The following is a 12535-nucleotide window of genomic DNA, read 5'->3' as shown; positions in this document are numbered from 1 at the left end:
GGGACCAGCAGATGCCTTCAAAGGTATGCCTTACGTTCTATTTTTTAAACCAAGTGATGGGTACATGGCTGTTTATCACATTTTTAATATTAAGTATCTATTATGTGTATATCTTCTTCTGTGTGTATGAAATATTCCACCCTCAAGAGAAGACTGAAAATGCAAAATCAGCAGGGGGAGGGCCAGGTTGGAGAGAACTCGCTCTGTAATGCACTGGAAGCTGCAAGCTCAAGAAAGAATAAAAGGACCATGGTTGACCAGAAAAGGATGAGGAACCACATGGGGGCAGCAGCAGCAGACACCCAGGCTGAAGCTCAGGGGATGTGGGGGCCTGAACTGAGGGGAAAATCTGGGGAAGCCATGGGCACAGGTGAGGCTTCCAGGAAGCACATGTGGAGTGAGAAGATGGGGGTCACAGCCAGGGGCCCAGAAGCACTGAGCCTCAGGAGAAGGAACCCTTACTTCTGAGACTGAGGCTGAACAGGAAGGCAGAGCAGCGAGAGGAGAGCAGGTCCTGAAAGCTGGGGAGGGCTGGTCAGCAGGCCACACACTGCTGGGAGGGCAGCAGGACAAAGCCAAGGAATCCGCCCTGGATTTCACAATGAGGGCCATGGAGGACCCAGTTGTTCTGTGTAGAAGAGGGGGGAGCCAGATTGCAGTGGAGGAAGATGTGACTCAGAGGAAGGGAAATGAGGGTGGGGAGTCCAGACAGATCTCCAGAAGTTTGGCTGAGAAGATGGGAGCGGCAGCTGGGAAGAGACATGGAGTCAAGGGAGGGATTTTATTAAACTTTTAAAATGTTCTTTTAAAAACCCCAATCTGGTTTAGCCCTGCTAGGGCAGAGAGGGTGCCTTCAGACCTTACCCGGGTGCTGGCAACTGTAAGCATGGCAGGTTTTCGCTGGAGTCAAAGCAGGGGGTTCGGTGGCGTTTCTAGGGTGGGGCTGGCTGTCTGCCATGGTGGGGAGGAGTATTTTATCACTGTTCAGAATCGCTGGTAGCTGGTGATGGTGAAAGATAAGAGGAAGCAAACCACTTTTAGTAATTTTTATTCTTGTTTTTAAATTCTCTACAGACTATGCACCTTTTCTTGCCTGCACAGACAGACTGCTCCTACCACCCAGCCCTCGGTACATACCACCAATGGGAGGAACAAGGTTTGAGTTGGTGCCCTTTGGCCCACTGTGATTGAGGCTAATTATTACCCCCTTAGGGTTGTTGTGAGGATGGAATGAGAGAACAGGAAAGCACCAAGTGCCTAGCACACAGTAGGTGCTTACTAAGCAGACTGCTGACCTTTTGAAGGCAGGGAACAGAGAAGATAGTGACTGGAGTTGCTCCAGGCCCCAGTGGAGGAACAAGGCCCAGTGTGGACCTGGGGTAGATCCAGCATAGGGTGGGTGGGGGTGAGTCTCCTGGACCTGCCCCTTGCAGTTTGGCTGGGCCCGCAGCTAATCCCTCCCACCCCCCAGCTGCTGTCTGTCCACAAAGTCCTCCCCATAGACCCAGAGGCCAGGCCTGCATCCTGCCGTGCCCTGCCCCCCGCACGTCCCAGAGGACCCACCGATGCCTGGGCTGCAGGGGGCAGTTGTCATGGGGATGCAGGGCCTGCTGAGCTGCCTCCTTAGCAACGGGACTCCCAGGCCGGTTACCATGGCAACAGCATCGACTAAGCAATCAGTGATGGGGATGGGGATGGGGACGGGTTCCCTGCCCTTTTCTGAGGACTTTCCCCTCCGGAGGGCGGGCTACACAGCAATCTTTGCGCCACGCTGGGAGCCCCTGGGACTTCACTTTTCCAGCGGCGGATCACTGCCTCTCTCCTACATGGTGAGGTCCAGCTCCAAGGGCCCTCGGGGACCCTCTGCGGCCAGGGGTGGGGGAGGCGGCCATCTGAAGGCTTTGCAGAGGGTCTTGGGGTCAGGCTTACCCCTCCTACCACAGTGGGGAGTAGGTGCCACACCTCCTAACAGTGAGGCCTCTCAGATTCCCCAACCCCAGCAGGAGCCCACGGGCTGTGGCCCCTCCATGGCCACTCTGAAAAGCAACCTTTTGTCCTGGCCATGACATCCGCCCCCCAGCCTGGTCACCTTTTGTCCCCCAGCCACCCTCCATCTGAGGGCCCATCTAATCAAGCTAAGAGGGCATCTCCCTCTTCAGTATCCAGCTGCAGTTCACATGCACACTGACTACCCTCCTCCTTCAGGGAGCACCAAGGAGTCCCAGGGACTCTGCAGCCCCACAGCCGGGGTGGGAGGGACCTGAGTCAGGGTCTTGCACCTACACTAGCAGACAAAGGACACATACTCTCTTTCTCACCCTCCTCCTTAATGACTCGTCAGCCCCGCCCACAGTGCGCGCTTCTGTCCATAGCCAGACCTCGCACTCCCTTGCAGCTTTGCCTGCCTGCTCGTGGGGGCACAGGCTTGTGCACACAAGTGCCCCGTGCTCTTGGGACCATGTCCCACTGCCCTCCACGGCCTGGCTCCTGAGGCTCCCGAAGTCCCCCCATCCCAATCCCTGGCCCCTAGAAGAAGGCAGCAGCTACTGGAATTTTTTTATTGAAATAGAATATACAACTCGGCGCATTTACCATTTTCTGTTTTAAAAATGGAAGATTTGAAAATTGCTTGTGGGGGATTGGGGATGGGAGTGCCCACCGACCGGACCTGGCTTTCCCAGTCTCTGGAGTGGCTGGGCTGAGTCAGAGCTTTTTGTAAAGTGTGTGTGTGTGTGTGTGTGTGTGTGTACTCAGAGCTTTTTATAAAGAGTGAGTGTGTGTGTGTGTACTCAGAGCTTTTTATAAAGTGTGTGTGTGTGTGTGTGTACTCAGGGCCCTGGACCCTCTACCCAACTCCTATTCCCTCCCTGCTCCCGCCACCTCCAGGACTAGACTGAGTTTGGATGCAGAACTCAAGTTGAGTGTGCTGCTACTCCAGCTCTGAGAACTCCCTGGGCCCAAGGGGGCTTCTCCTGCCCAGTAGAGACCAAGGCCAGGTGGCTCCTCGTCTCTCCCTAAGATCCCAGGATCCTTCACTCTCTTCTTCCCTGGATTATTGCCTCACACTCCCTGTGACCCATCTATGGAGAAGTTTTGTCCACATCCCAGGACAAAACCTGATCTTGTCAACATTCTGGCTTAAGAGTAAGGAGGAGGGTTCTAGATGGACAAGGCAGTACCAGCCCTCCTCATTAATCAGGTCTTGGCAGCCTAACCTCCTCCCGCTCTTTAGGCAGTGGGCAGACCACTGGCCTTGTCTCTGGCAGGTGTCTGAGCTGCTTTCACAATGGCGCCCGCCCTGGACCTGCTTCTGGCTCCTAGTTGCCTTCGGAATCAAGGTCAGTCCCCTTAGCCTGTCATCTAAGGCCTTCCCTCTGACCATCCAGCCTCTGGATCTCTTCCCAAAGTCCCTGACTCCACAACTCCACATCCACCTCAGTCATGTCCCCACTGTGCACTCCATCCGACACCTGCCGCCTCCTTCCTTCCTTCCCTCCCTCTAACTCTTCCCACACCTGGAGGCCTGGCTCAAGCCCACCACTGGCCACACACCTTCCTTAGGCCCTTAGAAAGTTGCAGCCACCTCCTGTGTCCTGAGATCATAAGCCCTGGAGCCCGCAGCCAAAGCTCCCCAGGCTCTCACCATAGCTCGCTGGGGCAATGCGCTGGGCACGTGAGGAGGGGGCAGAAGAAACATGATTTACTGAGCACCTACTATGGTATGTGCAAGGCGCTGGGCTGGGCATTTCACACGTACTACTTTTCTTATCTGGTCCTCATAGGTCCTTGTGAGGTGGTACCATAAGTATTCCCATTTTACAAATGGGGTAACAGAAAGCTCAGATAACTTGCCCAAGGTCACACAGCTAAGAAGTGGCAGGTCCGGGATTCGAATTCAGGTCTGATTACCTCTAAACTCTGGTCTGTTGAATTCAGCCCCTCAACACAATTTTCTAATGAAAGGAACATCGGCTTTGGCCTCAGGTAGGCCTGGATTACAATCTCAGATCAGTCCCAGCTCTGCCACTTGTAGTTATGCGATTCTGGAATAATTACCAAAACTTGGTTTCCTTATCTGTGAAATGGGAAGAATCTAAGTAACTACACCTCCTGGCCTTTGTAAAATTGAAGAAGTTAACGTGTGTAAAGTGCTAAACCAGTGCTTGGCACAGAGCAGACTCAATAAATAGAAGCTTCCCTCACCTCCCCCTGTACAGATGAGAAAACTGAGGGCCACAGAGGTGATGGGAATGTGCTTGAGGCCCTACAGGACAGGAGAGGCACAGCCTGGAGTCTTCTGCTTCCACGTAAGAGGTCGGGCTGGGACTGGATTTGAGACCAGAGACGGGGAGAGAGGGGGCCTGCTGAGAAGCCCGGGGGGGGGGGTCCTCTTCCCTGAGGACTGGAGAGAATACTTCCCCCAGGCCCTGTGGTGCCCAGCCTGCGGGCCAAGGCAGGTTGCTGGATGTAAGGTGACCTGGGTGTCCTGGCAACATGGGGTTAAACTAGATTGCACACACATGTGCACACGTGTGAGTGGCTATCTACATGGCTCTACAGAGCACTACATAACTATACATATACACATCTTACATATATATACATATACATATTCATATACATATCTTGCTAAGTTTGCAGTAGAAAAAATGCAAGACTCTCAGGGCCCTGGCCCGTTTGTCCCAAGGACTCAGGCGACTGAGGCTCCCCAGGAACAAACCCAAGGGCAGCCCTTCCTGAGGAATGGGATAACCCCTAGCAGAGTGGGGCTCCAGGTTCACAGCTAAGGGCCTGGTGGTGGCTATTGCCCTAAAATGAATACAATGACAAGTCTGCTCTAGGTATCCCAAACATGGGTCACCCCCACCCTTGCCAAGCCCCAGAGAACCCACCTGCCTTCCTCTCACTTTTGCATTTGGGCCCTGCCTGCTCCCCTCCCCCCTCCCTCTAGTGCTGGGTATTAAAATAGTCTATAAAAGCAAGTGACCAAAATTCTATAGCTCTAAGAATACCTGGTTATTTTCTGCTCTTTTGTTTTTCTGGTGTGGGTTTTTTTAATGATAATTATTATTGTTATTGGTATATCTCCTAATCACAGTTAAACCTGAAGAAAGAAAGGAGAAAAAAAGAGGAGAGAAGGAGGGAGGGAGGGAGGGAGGGAGGGAACGCAGCTCATAGATTGGAGGGCAGTTTGGAGCGCACTGGCTCAGACCTGGCCCCAGGTTCCCTCTGGGGAGCAGCAGTCAGAGGGGGACCCCCAGAAGAGGTGGCTCTTGCCCCAAATAAAGAAATAGGGGGTGGCAAAGAACCTGAGGATGTCTTCCGAGGCAGAGTGACGTGCTGGCCAGGGACGGCACCATAGGGCCTCCCGGGGAGACCGAGGCCCCCACTGCCCCCGCTGCCGCCCCCGCCTCTGGGAAAGAGTGGGAAGGCAGCCACGGACTCCCCAGAGGAGTGTGGGGAGGCTCTGCGGAGAGTCTGTGCCCCGTCCTGGGGTAGGGCCGGCTGAGAGGCTGAGATGAGCTTGAGGTCCTGGGTGAGGCGGCCCGGGGTGAGGGGCGGGGTGCCCCGGCGCTGGGGGACTTGGGGTGGCGGGGGACTGGATGCCGGAGGCAGGAGCAAGGAACCGTGGGAGCCGGATGCCCGGGGAGGGGCACTTGGGAAAGTTCTTGGAGGGCCTGGGCTGTGGCCAGGGGGGCTGAGACCTCCTCGGGGGGTAAAGGCTACAGGAGAGGCCCCCCCTGAGGCCCCTGCCGCAAAGGACAGCCGCTCAGGCTGCCGCGGGGGTGTCTCTGGCGTACTTGGTGGGCCGGTGGCCAGACCCGGGGACAGCTCCCCGGGAGGCTGGCCCAGCTGCCCGGGGCTGGACGACGGGGACCTGGCCGAGGCTGGGGGTGGCAGGAAGTGCTCTGCCAGTCCCAGGCCGCCCCGGGCCCCGGGCAGCGGGGGCGCCGGCTGGTTGGCCTGTGGGGAGCGGGCGCCCGGCTGCAGCGGGGTGAGCAGGGGAGAGTCCGAGGAGGACAGGGAGCCTCCCAGCGCCTTGTGGAAGTGGCCGAACCCGGCTGTGGCGGCGGCGACGGCCGCCGCAGCAGATGGCGTGGGTGCCGAGGAGGAGCTGCCCACCCCAGGCGGCGGGGAAGAGCTGGACGAGGGCAGGAGCGGGCTCAGTCCGGCGGGTGCAGAGAATCCAGCCAGCTGTTGGATGTGGAAGGAGGAGGAAGACGGCGTGTCCACCTGCGACGGGCTGCTGGCGGGCGAGGCGGAACCCAGCGCCGACGGGATCAGGGACTGCAGCCGCTTCAGGTGCCGGGGCGTCTGCCCGGCCCCGAGGCCGCCCAGCCCGGGCCCCGGGGGAGGCCGGAAGATGGCGGCGGGCAGGCGCGGGTGGTGGGTGAGCGCGATGGCCACGGAAGTGGTGGCGGCGGCGGCCTGCAGCGGCGCCTGGATCAGCGGGGTCCAGATGACGGGCGTGGGGGTCGGAGTGGCAGAGGCGGCGGCCTGGACGCGGTGGGCGCAGTGCGCCATCTCCCGGTCGTGCTGTACGATCTGCTGGATGATCTCGTTCTCCTGGTAGTTGAAGACGCCTGAGTTGAGGTCGTGCTGGACTTTGTGGAGGAGGATGGAGTTCTTCTTGCCTGGGCCACAGAACAAGAGCAGGAGCTCAGGGTAGGGTGGGAGGAGAGGGGAGCCCAGCCGGCATGTGCAGCGGGGGGAATCCACCCTCCCTCCGGGCCGCCTCACCGATGCGGTCCAGGCGGTCCAGCGCCACCGTCTCGAAGGCCCGCCGCATCATGGGGTACTCCTCCAGGACCTCGTTGAAGTTGTCCACGCTCAGCGAGTAGAGGCGGCAGTAGGTGTCAGCCCTCACGCTGGCTGTGCGCCGGCCCCGCGTCAGCAGGCAGATCTCTGCCAGGATGGCAGGAGTCACGGGGGGGAGGGGGTTGCGGTAGGGGGGTCCCCGGCAGGCTTCAAAGGATCCCCCACCCCACCCTGACCTGGGGCCCTGCTGTCTGGGACAGAAGCTGGACAGGCTCACAAGGCCCCACGCCTAGGCTGTGACCGCATCGGGGATGCCAGCCCCCAACCAAATGGGTACCAGACTGTCTTTCTCGTCTCTGGGACCACCCCTGCCCTGGGCTCACGGACACCCGCCTCCAGGCAGTGGCGGGAGGGTCTGCGATGTCATCCTCGGTGTCTCTCCAGCCCATTGCTCCGTCCCCCCAGGGCCCCTTGGCTGTCTCACCTCCAAAGTAGGAGCCATCCGCCAGCTTGGTCTCCTTGTTGCCCTTGGTGAGCACGCTGACCACCCCGTGCTGGATGAAGTACATCTTCTTGCCGATGGTGCCTTCGCGGATGATGTAGTCCCCCGGCTGGAAGACCTCGAAGCGCAGCTTGGTCAGCATGGAGGTCACAAAGTTGGGGTCCGCGTTGGCAAACAGCGGCATGGAGGCCACCAGCTTTCGGCAGTTAAAGTTGATGATCTCCTGCTCCCCAGACAGGGTGGATTGAGAAAGGGAGGTGGAGATGAGGGGAGCCGCCCAGCAGGAAGGCCTGGACCCCCTCCCGGGCCGGCAGCCACAAAGCTCACCTCCCGCAGCGGCTCGCTCAGCTCGCCCAGGATGCTCTCCTCGTCGAACATCTTGCCCTGGTAGCGGTGCTCGTAGTAGTCATGGATGCGCTGCCGGGTGTCGGGCGGGAGCTTGTGGAAGGACATGTACTGCTCCACCTGCTTGTACTGAGTCCCAGGAGAGAGGGAGAGGGCGTTACCCCCTAGCCAGCCGGCCCCACTGCCCCAGCTCGCACCACCCTGTCTCGGCTGCTGGTGACCAGAGCTGGCACAGACCCTGTGGGCCTTTACGGCCGACCTGTGAGATTGAGGTCCTCGGTGTGGGTGTGGCCCTGACTCCCAGATGCTTGGAGTGGAGGAGGGGCGCCATCAGAGTGTCCACTCCTCACCATGTTCAATACTGTGAAGATGGCCGGCCGACAATAGGGACTGTCCAACTCCCAGATACAGGAGACCCACTGACCAGGAGGTCGATCGAGTTTCCTCTAAACGTCGGTCTCTTCTGTGTTACACTGTGGACCAGAGAGGCCTCACCCACAGACTCTAGAAGGAGCTGTTTCCCATCAGTTGTAACAAACTGGCAGAGGCAGCAGAATGGGCTGCAGTCGGTTAGAGGGATTGGAGGCTGAAGCCAGGATGCCTGACCCATCAGGTGGGGCATGTATCCAAACATGGCCTCGGCTGAGGCTGTCTTTTGTTGAAGAGCAACTCCAGCCCAGAAGAGGGGCTGGGTAGAGCAGGGGCCTTAAAAAGAGGTTTGGGGACAAGAGATTTGTGAACCTAAGTGCCCAGGGCTTCACCAAGTAAGAAATGCTCCTGCTCACCCCGGGGGTGATGGGTGGGTGCTGCTCCAGCCATCCCTGGATTGTGGGTGGAGAGCAGGGATCTTCAGAAGCATGGCTGGGACAGGAGGCACAATTAGGCAAGAACAGATGTTCCCCACACTGAGATGTAAGGGAAGTCCCTGTACCCCAGGAACAATCAGAAACAGGGGAGTCTATTTTCACGTACTAGCGCTCCAAAGAGGTGGGGGCTGATTATACTGTTTGGGTCCCACTGCACTGAGGTGGACACAGAGCGTGGGGTGAGGGTGAGGTGGGAAAAGAGCGGCCCCTAGGAAGATGGGGGAGAGAGAAGCAGAGAGCTGGGCCCACGCCACCAGGGGCCCAATGTGGGATGACTGAGAAGACGAGCCAGCCAAGGAGAGCAGGGAAGAGAATGGAGAGTGCGTGGTCGTGGAAACAAGTGTGAAGCCAAGCAGGGAGTCATAACTGTCAGAGGCCAAGCAAGACAAGGACCCCAGAGGACCCACTGGCTTCAGCACCACGGAGGGTAGAGGTGACCTCAGACTCAGTGAGCTGAGAGAAGAAAGTAGATTCAACAGCCATAAACAATGCGAGCTTTCTGGTTGGTCGGTTGGTTTTAGGAATTTGTCCATGAAAAAGAGGCAGACAGCAGAAAAGATAGGAGGCAAAGCCCGTTAATGGTGGAGGGACAGACGTTTCTAAAAAGGGAGAGATGGAGCAAGTTTCAATGCTGATGGGAAGCCCCTCAGAGAGGAGGAGGCTGGAGGGGATAGTGGGCACGGGGTGGGGAGGTCAGGAGGGAAAGGGGCCCTCAGTCAGGAGAGACAAGCCCCCAATTTCAGCAGGAGGAAAACGGGGTACAAATAAAAAGACATTTAGAGGTTTAAGGCTGGGGAGCTGAAGAAGTTCTCACTTAGGAGGGGTTCGCCTCCATCTGTCACCCATACGGGAGCCCCCATCACAGGGGGCTGGACCCTCTGGGGTCCGGTGGCTGGCAGCCTGTGCTCCCTGTGGGAAGGAGCGACGGGCAGGTTCTCCTGAGAGAGCCCAGGGTGGACCCCAGCATTCCAGCCTACCTTCTCCTGGTACTGGCGCCGGGAGGAGTCCAGAGACTGGATGAGGGCCGTGGCGTGGCCGATGAACATGGCGTAGCAGGTGGCACCCACGATCATGCTGAGCATGGTGAGCCAGACGTCTGACATGCCCACCGGGGCCTGCCGGCCATACCCGATGCACAGCATGTGGCTCATGGCCTTGAAGAGGGCGTAGGAGTACTGCTTTCCCCATGAGTTGTTCTGTGGACAGACGCAAAGGTGGACAGATTGGGGGAGGGGTGGGAGGGACCTGGGCCAAAGAGAGGGCAGGCCCTTCTCAAGAAGAGCTAGAAAAGTCCCTGCTACCTCTCACCCCTCAGCCTAACTTTCCCAGTGGCTGAGGCCTGGGCTTACAACCTTGCTGTTGGCTGAAAGCCTTGGGTGAGGGGCAGGGAGGCCCACACTATCTGCCCATGGTGACCAAGTGAATCCCTCACTTAGGCCTTTCTCTGGCAGTGGAGGGGCAGGGCTCAGACCAGAAGCCCCAGCTAAGGGATGGGCACCAGCCTAACACCCCACCACCTCCACAGCCCCGGACCTCTCAGCCCGGGGGCAGCCTGGAGCCTCCCCAGCAGCCAGGGCTCCAGGCTGGGCCACCCTGCTGTCCTGAGCTCACCGAAGCAGCTCCATCCCCTGCACCGAACTACTGCCAAGTGAAGCCCATTTCCCCACTGACCTCAATTATAAAACCAGATATGCTTCCCCTGGGGGGACAAGCTCAGGCAGACTGAGCCGAAAACGCTGTCCTCGTTTTGGGTGAGCAAAGTTAAAGAGCTGCCGAGCTGAGTCGCCTCCTGTGTGAACCCGGCCTGCATCCATCCAGGGCTGTGGCCACTAGTTACCCTCCCCCACCCCAAAGGTGGATGGCCTGAAACACACACAGTGCTGGGGACGGAGGAGGGAGAAAGGGAGCGAGGCTCCTGGCTATTTTTGTCTCCAAAGCCAGTCGGTGTCTCAAGGAAGGCTCAGTGCGGGAACACTGCGCTCAGAAGGGCCATCTCCTGAATTTAATGCATGTGTGGGCCTGTCACCCTCCCACAGAGGAAACTGCCCCAAATGAAGGAGCCACCGGGTAAACCCACCTCCCCAGTGCTCTCTGCTCAGGAGGCAGATGCGTTAGCATGAATGTGGAAAGCCACCCTACTGCACGCCCAGAACCCCTGCCCAGAGCCCTAAGCACTTCCGCAATCACCAGGTTGTTCCCAGCACCTGGAGGAAGGCACAGGCGCTGCGTGCCAAGTTCAAGCTCACTCAGACCATCCTGGACACAGCTGAGCTGGTCTAGGGGCTCTCATTCCAGAGAGTGGGAGGTCAATGATCTCCAGGGATAGAGGGGGCCTGGGCTCCCCGTCCCCAGGCAGCCCCCAGCTGCCTCCAGCCAGGGCTCTGGCTTTACTGCTGAGCCTCTGGGGACCGGGAAATTCAATCCACATGGCCGATTCATTTACACTTAGCTCATCAAAAGGCTGTTTTGCAAAGGCCTGTTTGATGCTGAAAGATGCCTCAGGGTCTCTTTCACCTCTTTCAAAGCCAGTTTTTCCTCCCCTGGGGCCCTGAGGGTTTGCCTAGAGAGCAGACCAAACTGACTGGGAGTGAGAGGAGGACGCAGGGGTTCGCAGAGCCAGAGAAAGGCCCATAGGCCCAGGGGACCCGCCACCCTGCCTGGAGCGTGCCCTGTTCACAGGAGGCTGGGGAACCCTGCCCCACGGCTCCTCTCACCCACCCACAGGGTGGAGGGGGAGGGAGGGGATCAGGCTCCTTCGAACCTGCCTTCCCTGCTCAGGACCCCACCTACCACCTAGGATGGGGTTGTGTGTCTGTGGGGTGGGGCAGGAGGAGGGTGCAGAGGGACAGCCCAGCTCTGCTGCTGGAGCAGAAGGCGGCAGCCACGTGTGATCTGGGAGTCCATGTGGGCTGCCCACAGTGCCCCTCACTGGTTTCTCCTTCCTAGGACTCTGCTGGCTTTTAATGGTTGGTCAGCCTCGGGGAGCAGAGATAGGAGGGCAGGAGCCACCAGCCCGGTATTCCCACACCTGATACAGTCTGAGGAAGCCCTGGTCTTAGTCTCCCTGGGTGCAATCAGCGCCAAAGAGCGAGGCTCCCGTCTTCATTGGAGGCTGTAAGGCGGCAGAGGTAGCAGCACAGAGCCAAGGGCTCCGCCGAGGCCCTACGTGGCCTGCTCTGCCCATCTGCACCTCGTCGGTCCCCTGCCCCCACACCTGGAGGGAGGGCCGAAGGCTGGGCACTCACCACCATGTTGTTGATGGACACCCAGCAGTCGTCAGGGAAGTCCTGCAGCATGGGCACCAGGAACTGCAGGCAGCCGTCCCAGTGGCAGAGCAGGAGCATCATGCCAATGAGGTTCACGATGCGCACCACGGCGCTGGCCAGGTCGTAGGTCATGTGGAAGATCTGCGGGCAGAGGGGAGAGATTGGCCCAATTAGCTGGGGGCCGGCCCGCTCCCGGGCAGACCCCGCAGCTGCTTGCAGGCCCTGATGCTCTGCACATACTGGGCAGCGCGCCCAGCTCGGTGCAGGTCCCGGCCGTGGCGAGGGTGGGAAGGCGTCAGGCTGGCCCTGGGAGAAGCAGCCTGCAGGCTGTGGGGCTCCAGAGGGACTCCACCTGGGATCCATGCAGATACGGGGGTGGGCTCCCATGGGGAGTCCAGCCACCCAGGCCGGACACGTGAAGGGAGGGCACGTAGAGCCCCATACAGCCTGGAAACGGGCAGCTCACCTGGGCTGTGAGGACAACACGAAGAAGAGCCAGCCCACCAGAGGCTCCTCGGGGTACTATGGTCTGCGGTCACACCAGGGACATGGTGTTTCCCTAAATCTGTCACTACACTCTCAGGACCCCCCCAGGGGCAGCGGGTTCTGCCAAAGGCAGCCATGGAACTGCAGGGGGGGCAGTACAGACACCTAGGCTCCAAGTTCACACAGACCTTGATCCCAGGCCCAACTCCTACCCAATTCCTAGTTGTGTGACCTTGAGAAAGTTCCTGAACCTCTCTGATCATGTTTCCTCATCTGGGAAATGGCGATAAAATTTCTTACCTTGAGTGGGT

General features: G+C 58.8%; 1 protein-coding gene across 1 annotated transcript in view; it reads right to left on the bottom strand.

The window, feature by feature from the left end:
• Positions 1 to 5141: 5141 nt before the first annotated feature.
• The window catches only part of HCN4 (hyperpolarization activated cyclic nucleotide gated potassium channel 4), a 41718-nt gene continuing 34324 nt past the window's right edge, over positions 5142 to 12535 (bottom strand). The window contains exons 3-8 of the mRNA XM_022579466.3: positions 11718 to 11879; positions 9450 to 9668; positions 7589 to 7735; positions 7244 to 7484; positions 6742 to 6906; positions 5142 to 6635 (exon numbers count right to left, since the gene is read on the bottom strand). Coding sequence (XP_022435174.1) covers positions 5173 to 6635; positions 6742 to 6906; positions 7244 to 7484; positions 7589 to 7735; positions 9450 to 9668; positions 11718 to 11879 — 2397 coding nt within the window. The 3' untranslated portion in view covers positions 5142 to 5172. The remainder of the gene's footprint in view (positions 6636 to 6741; positions 6907 to 7243; positions 7485 to 7588; positions 7736 to 9449; positions 9669 to 11717; positions 11880 to 12535) is intronic.

This window comes from Delphinapterus leucas, chromosome 2 (genome assembly GCF_059928025.1).
Source record: "Delphinapterus leucas isolate spDelLeu-1000000601 "Yukka" chromosome 2, BTC_Dleu_Yukka2, whole genome shotgun sequence".
Lineage (NCBI taxonomy): Eukaryota > Metazoa > Chordata > Mammalia > Artiodactyla > Monodontidae > Delphinapterus > Delphinapterus leucas.
This window is presented reverse-complemented; position numbering and strand designations above follow the sequence as displayed.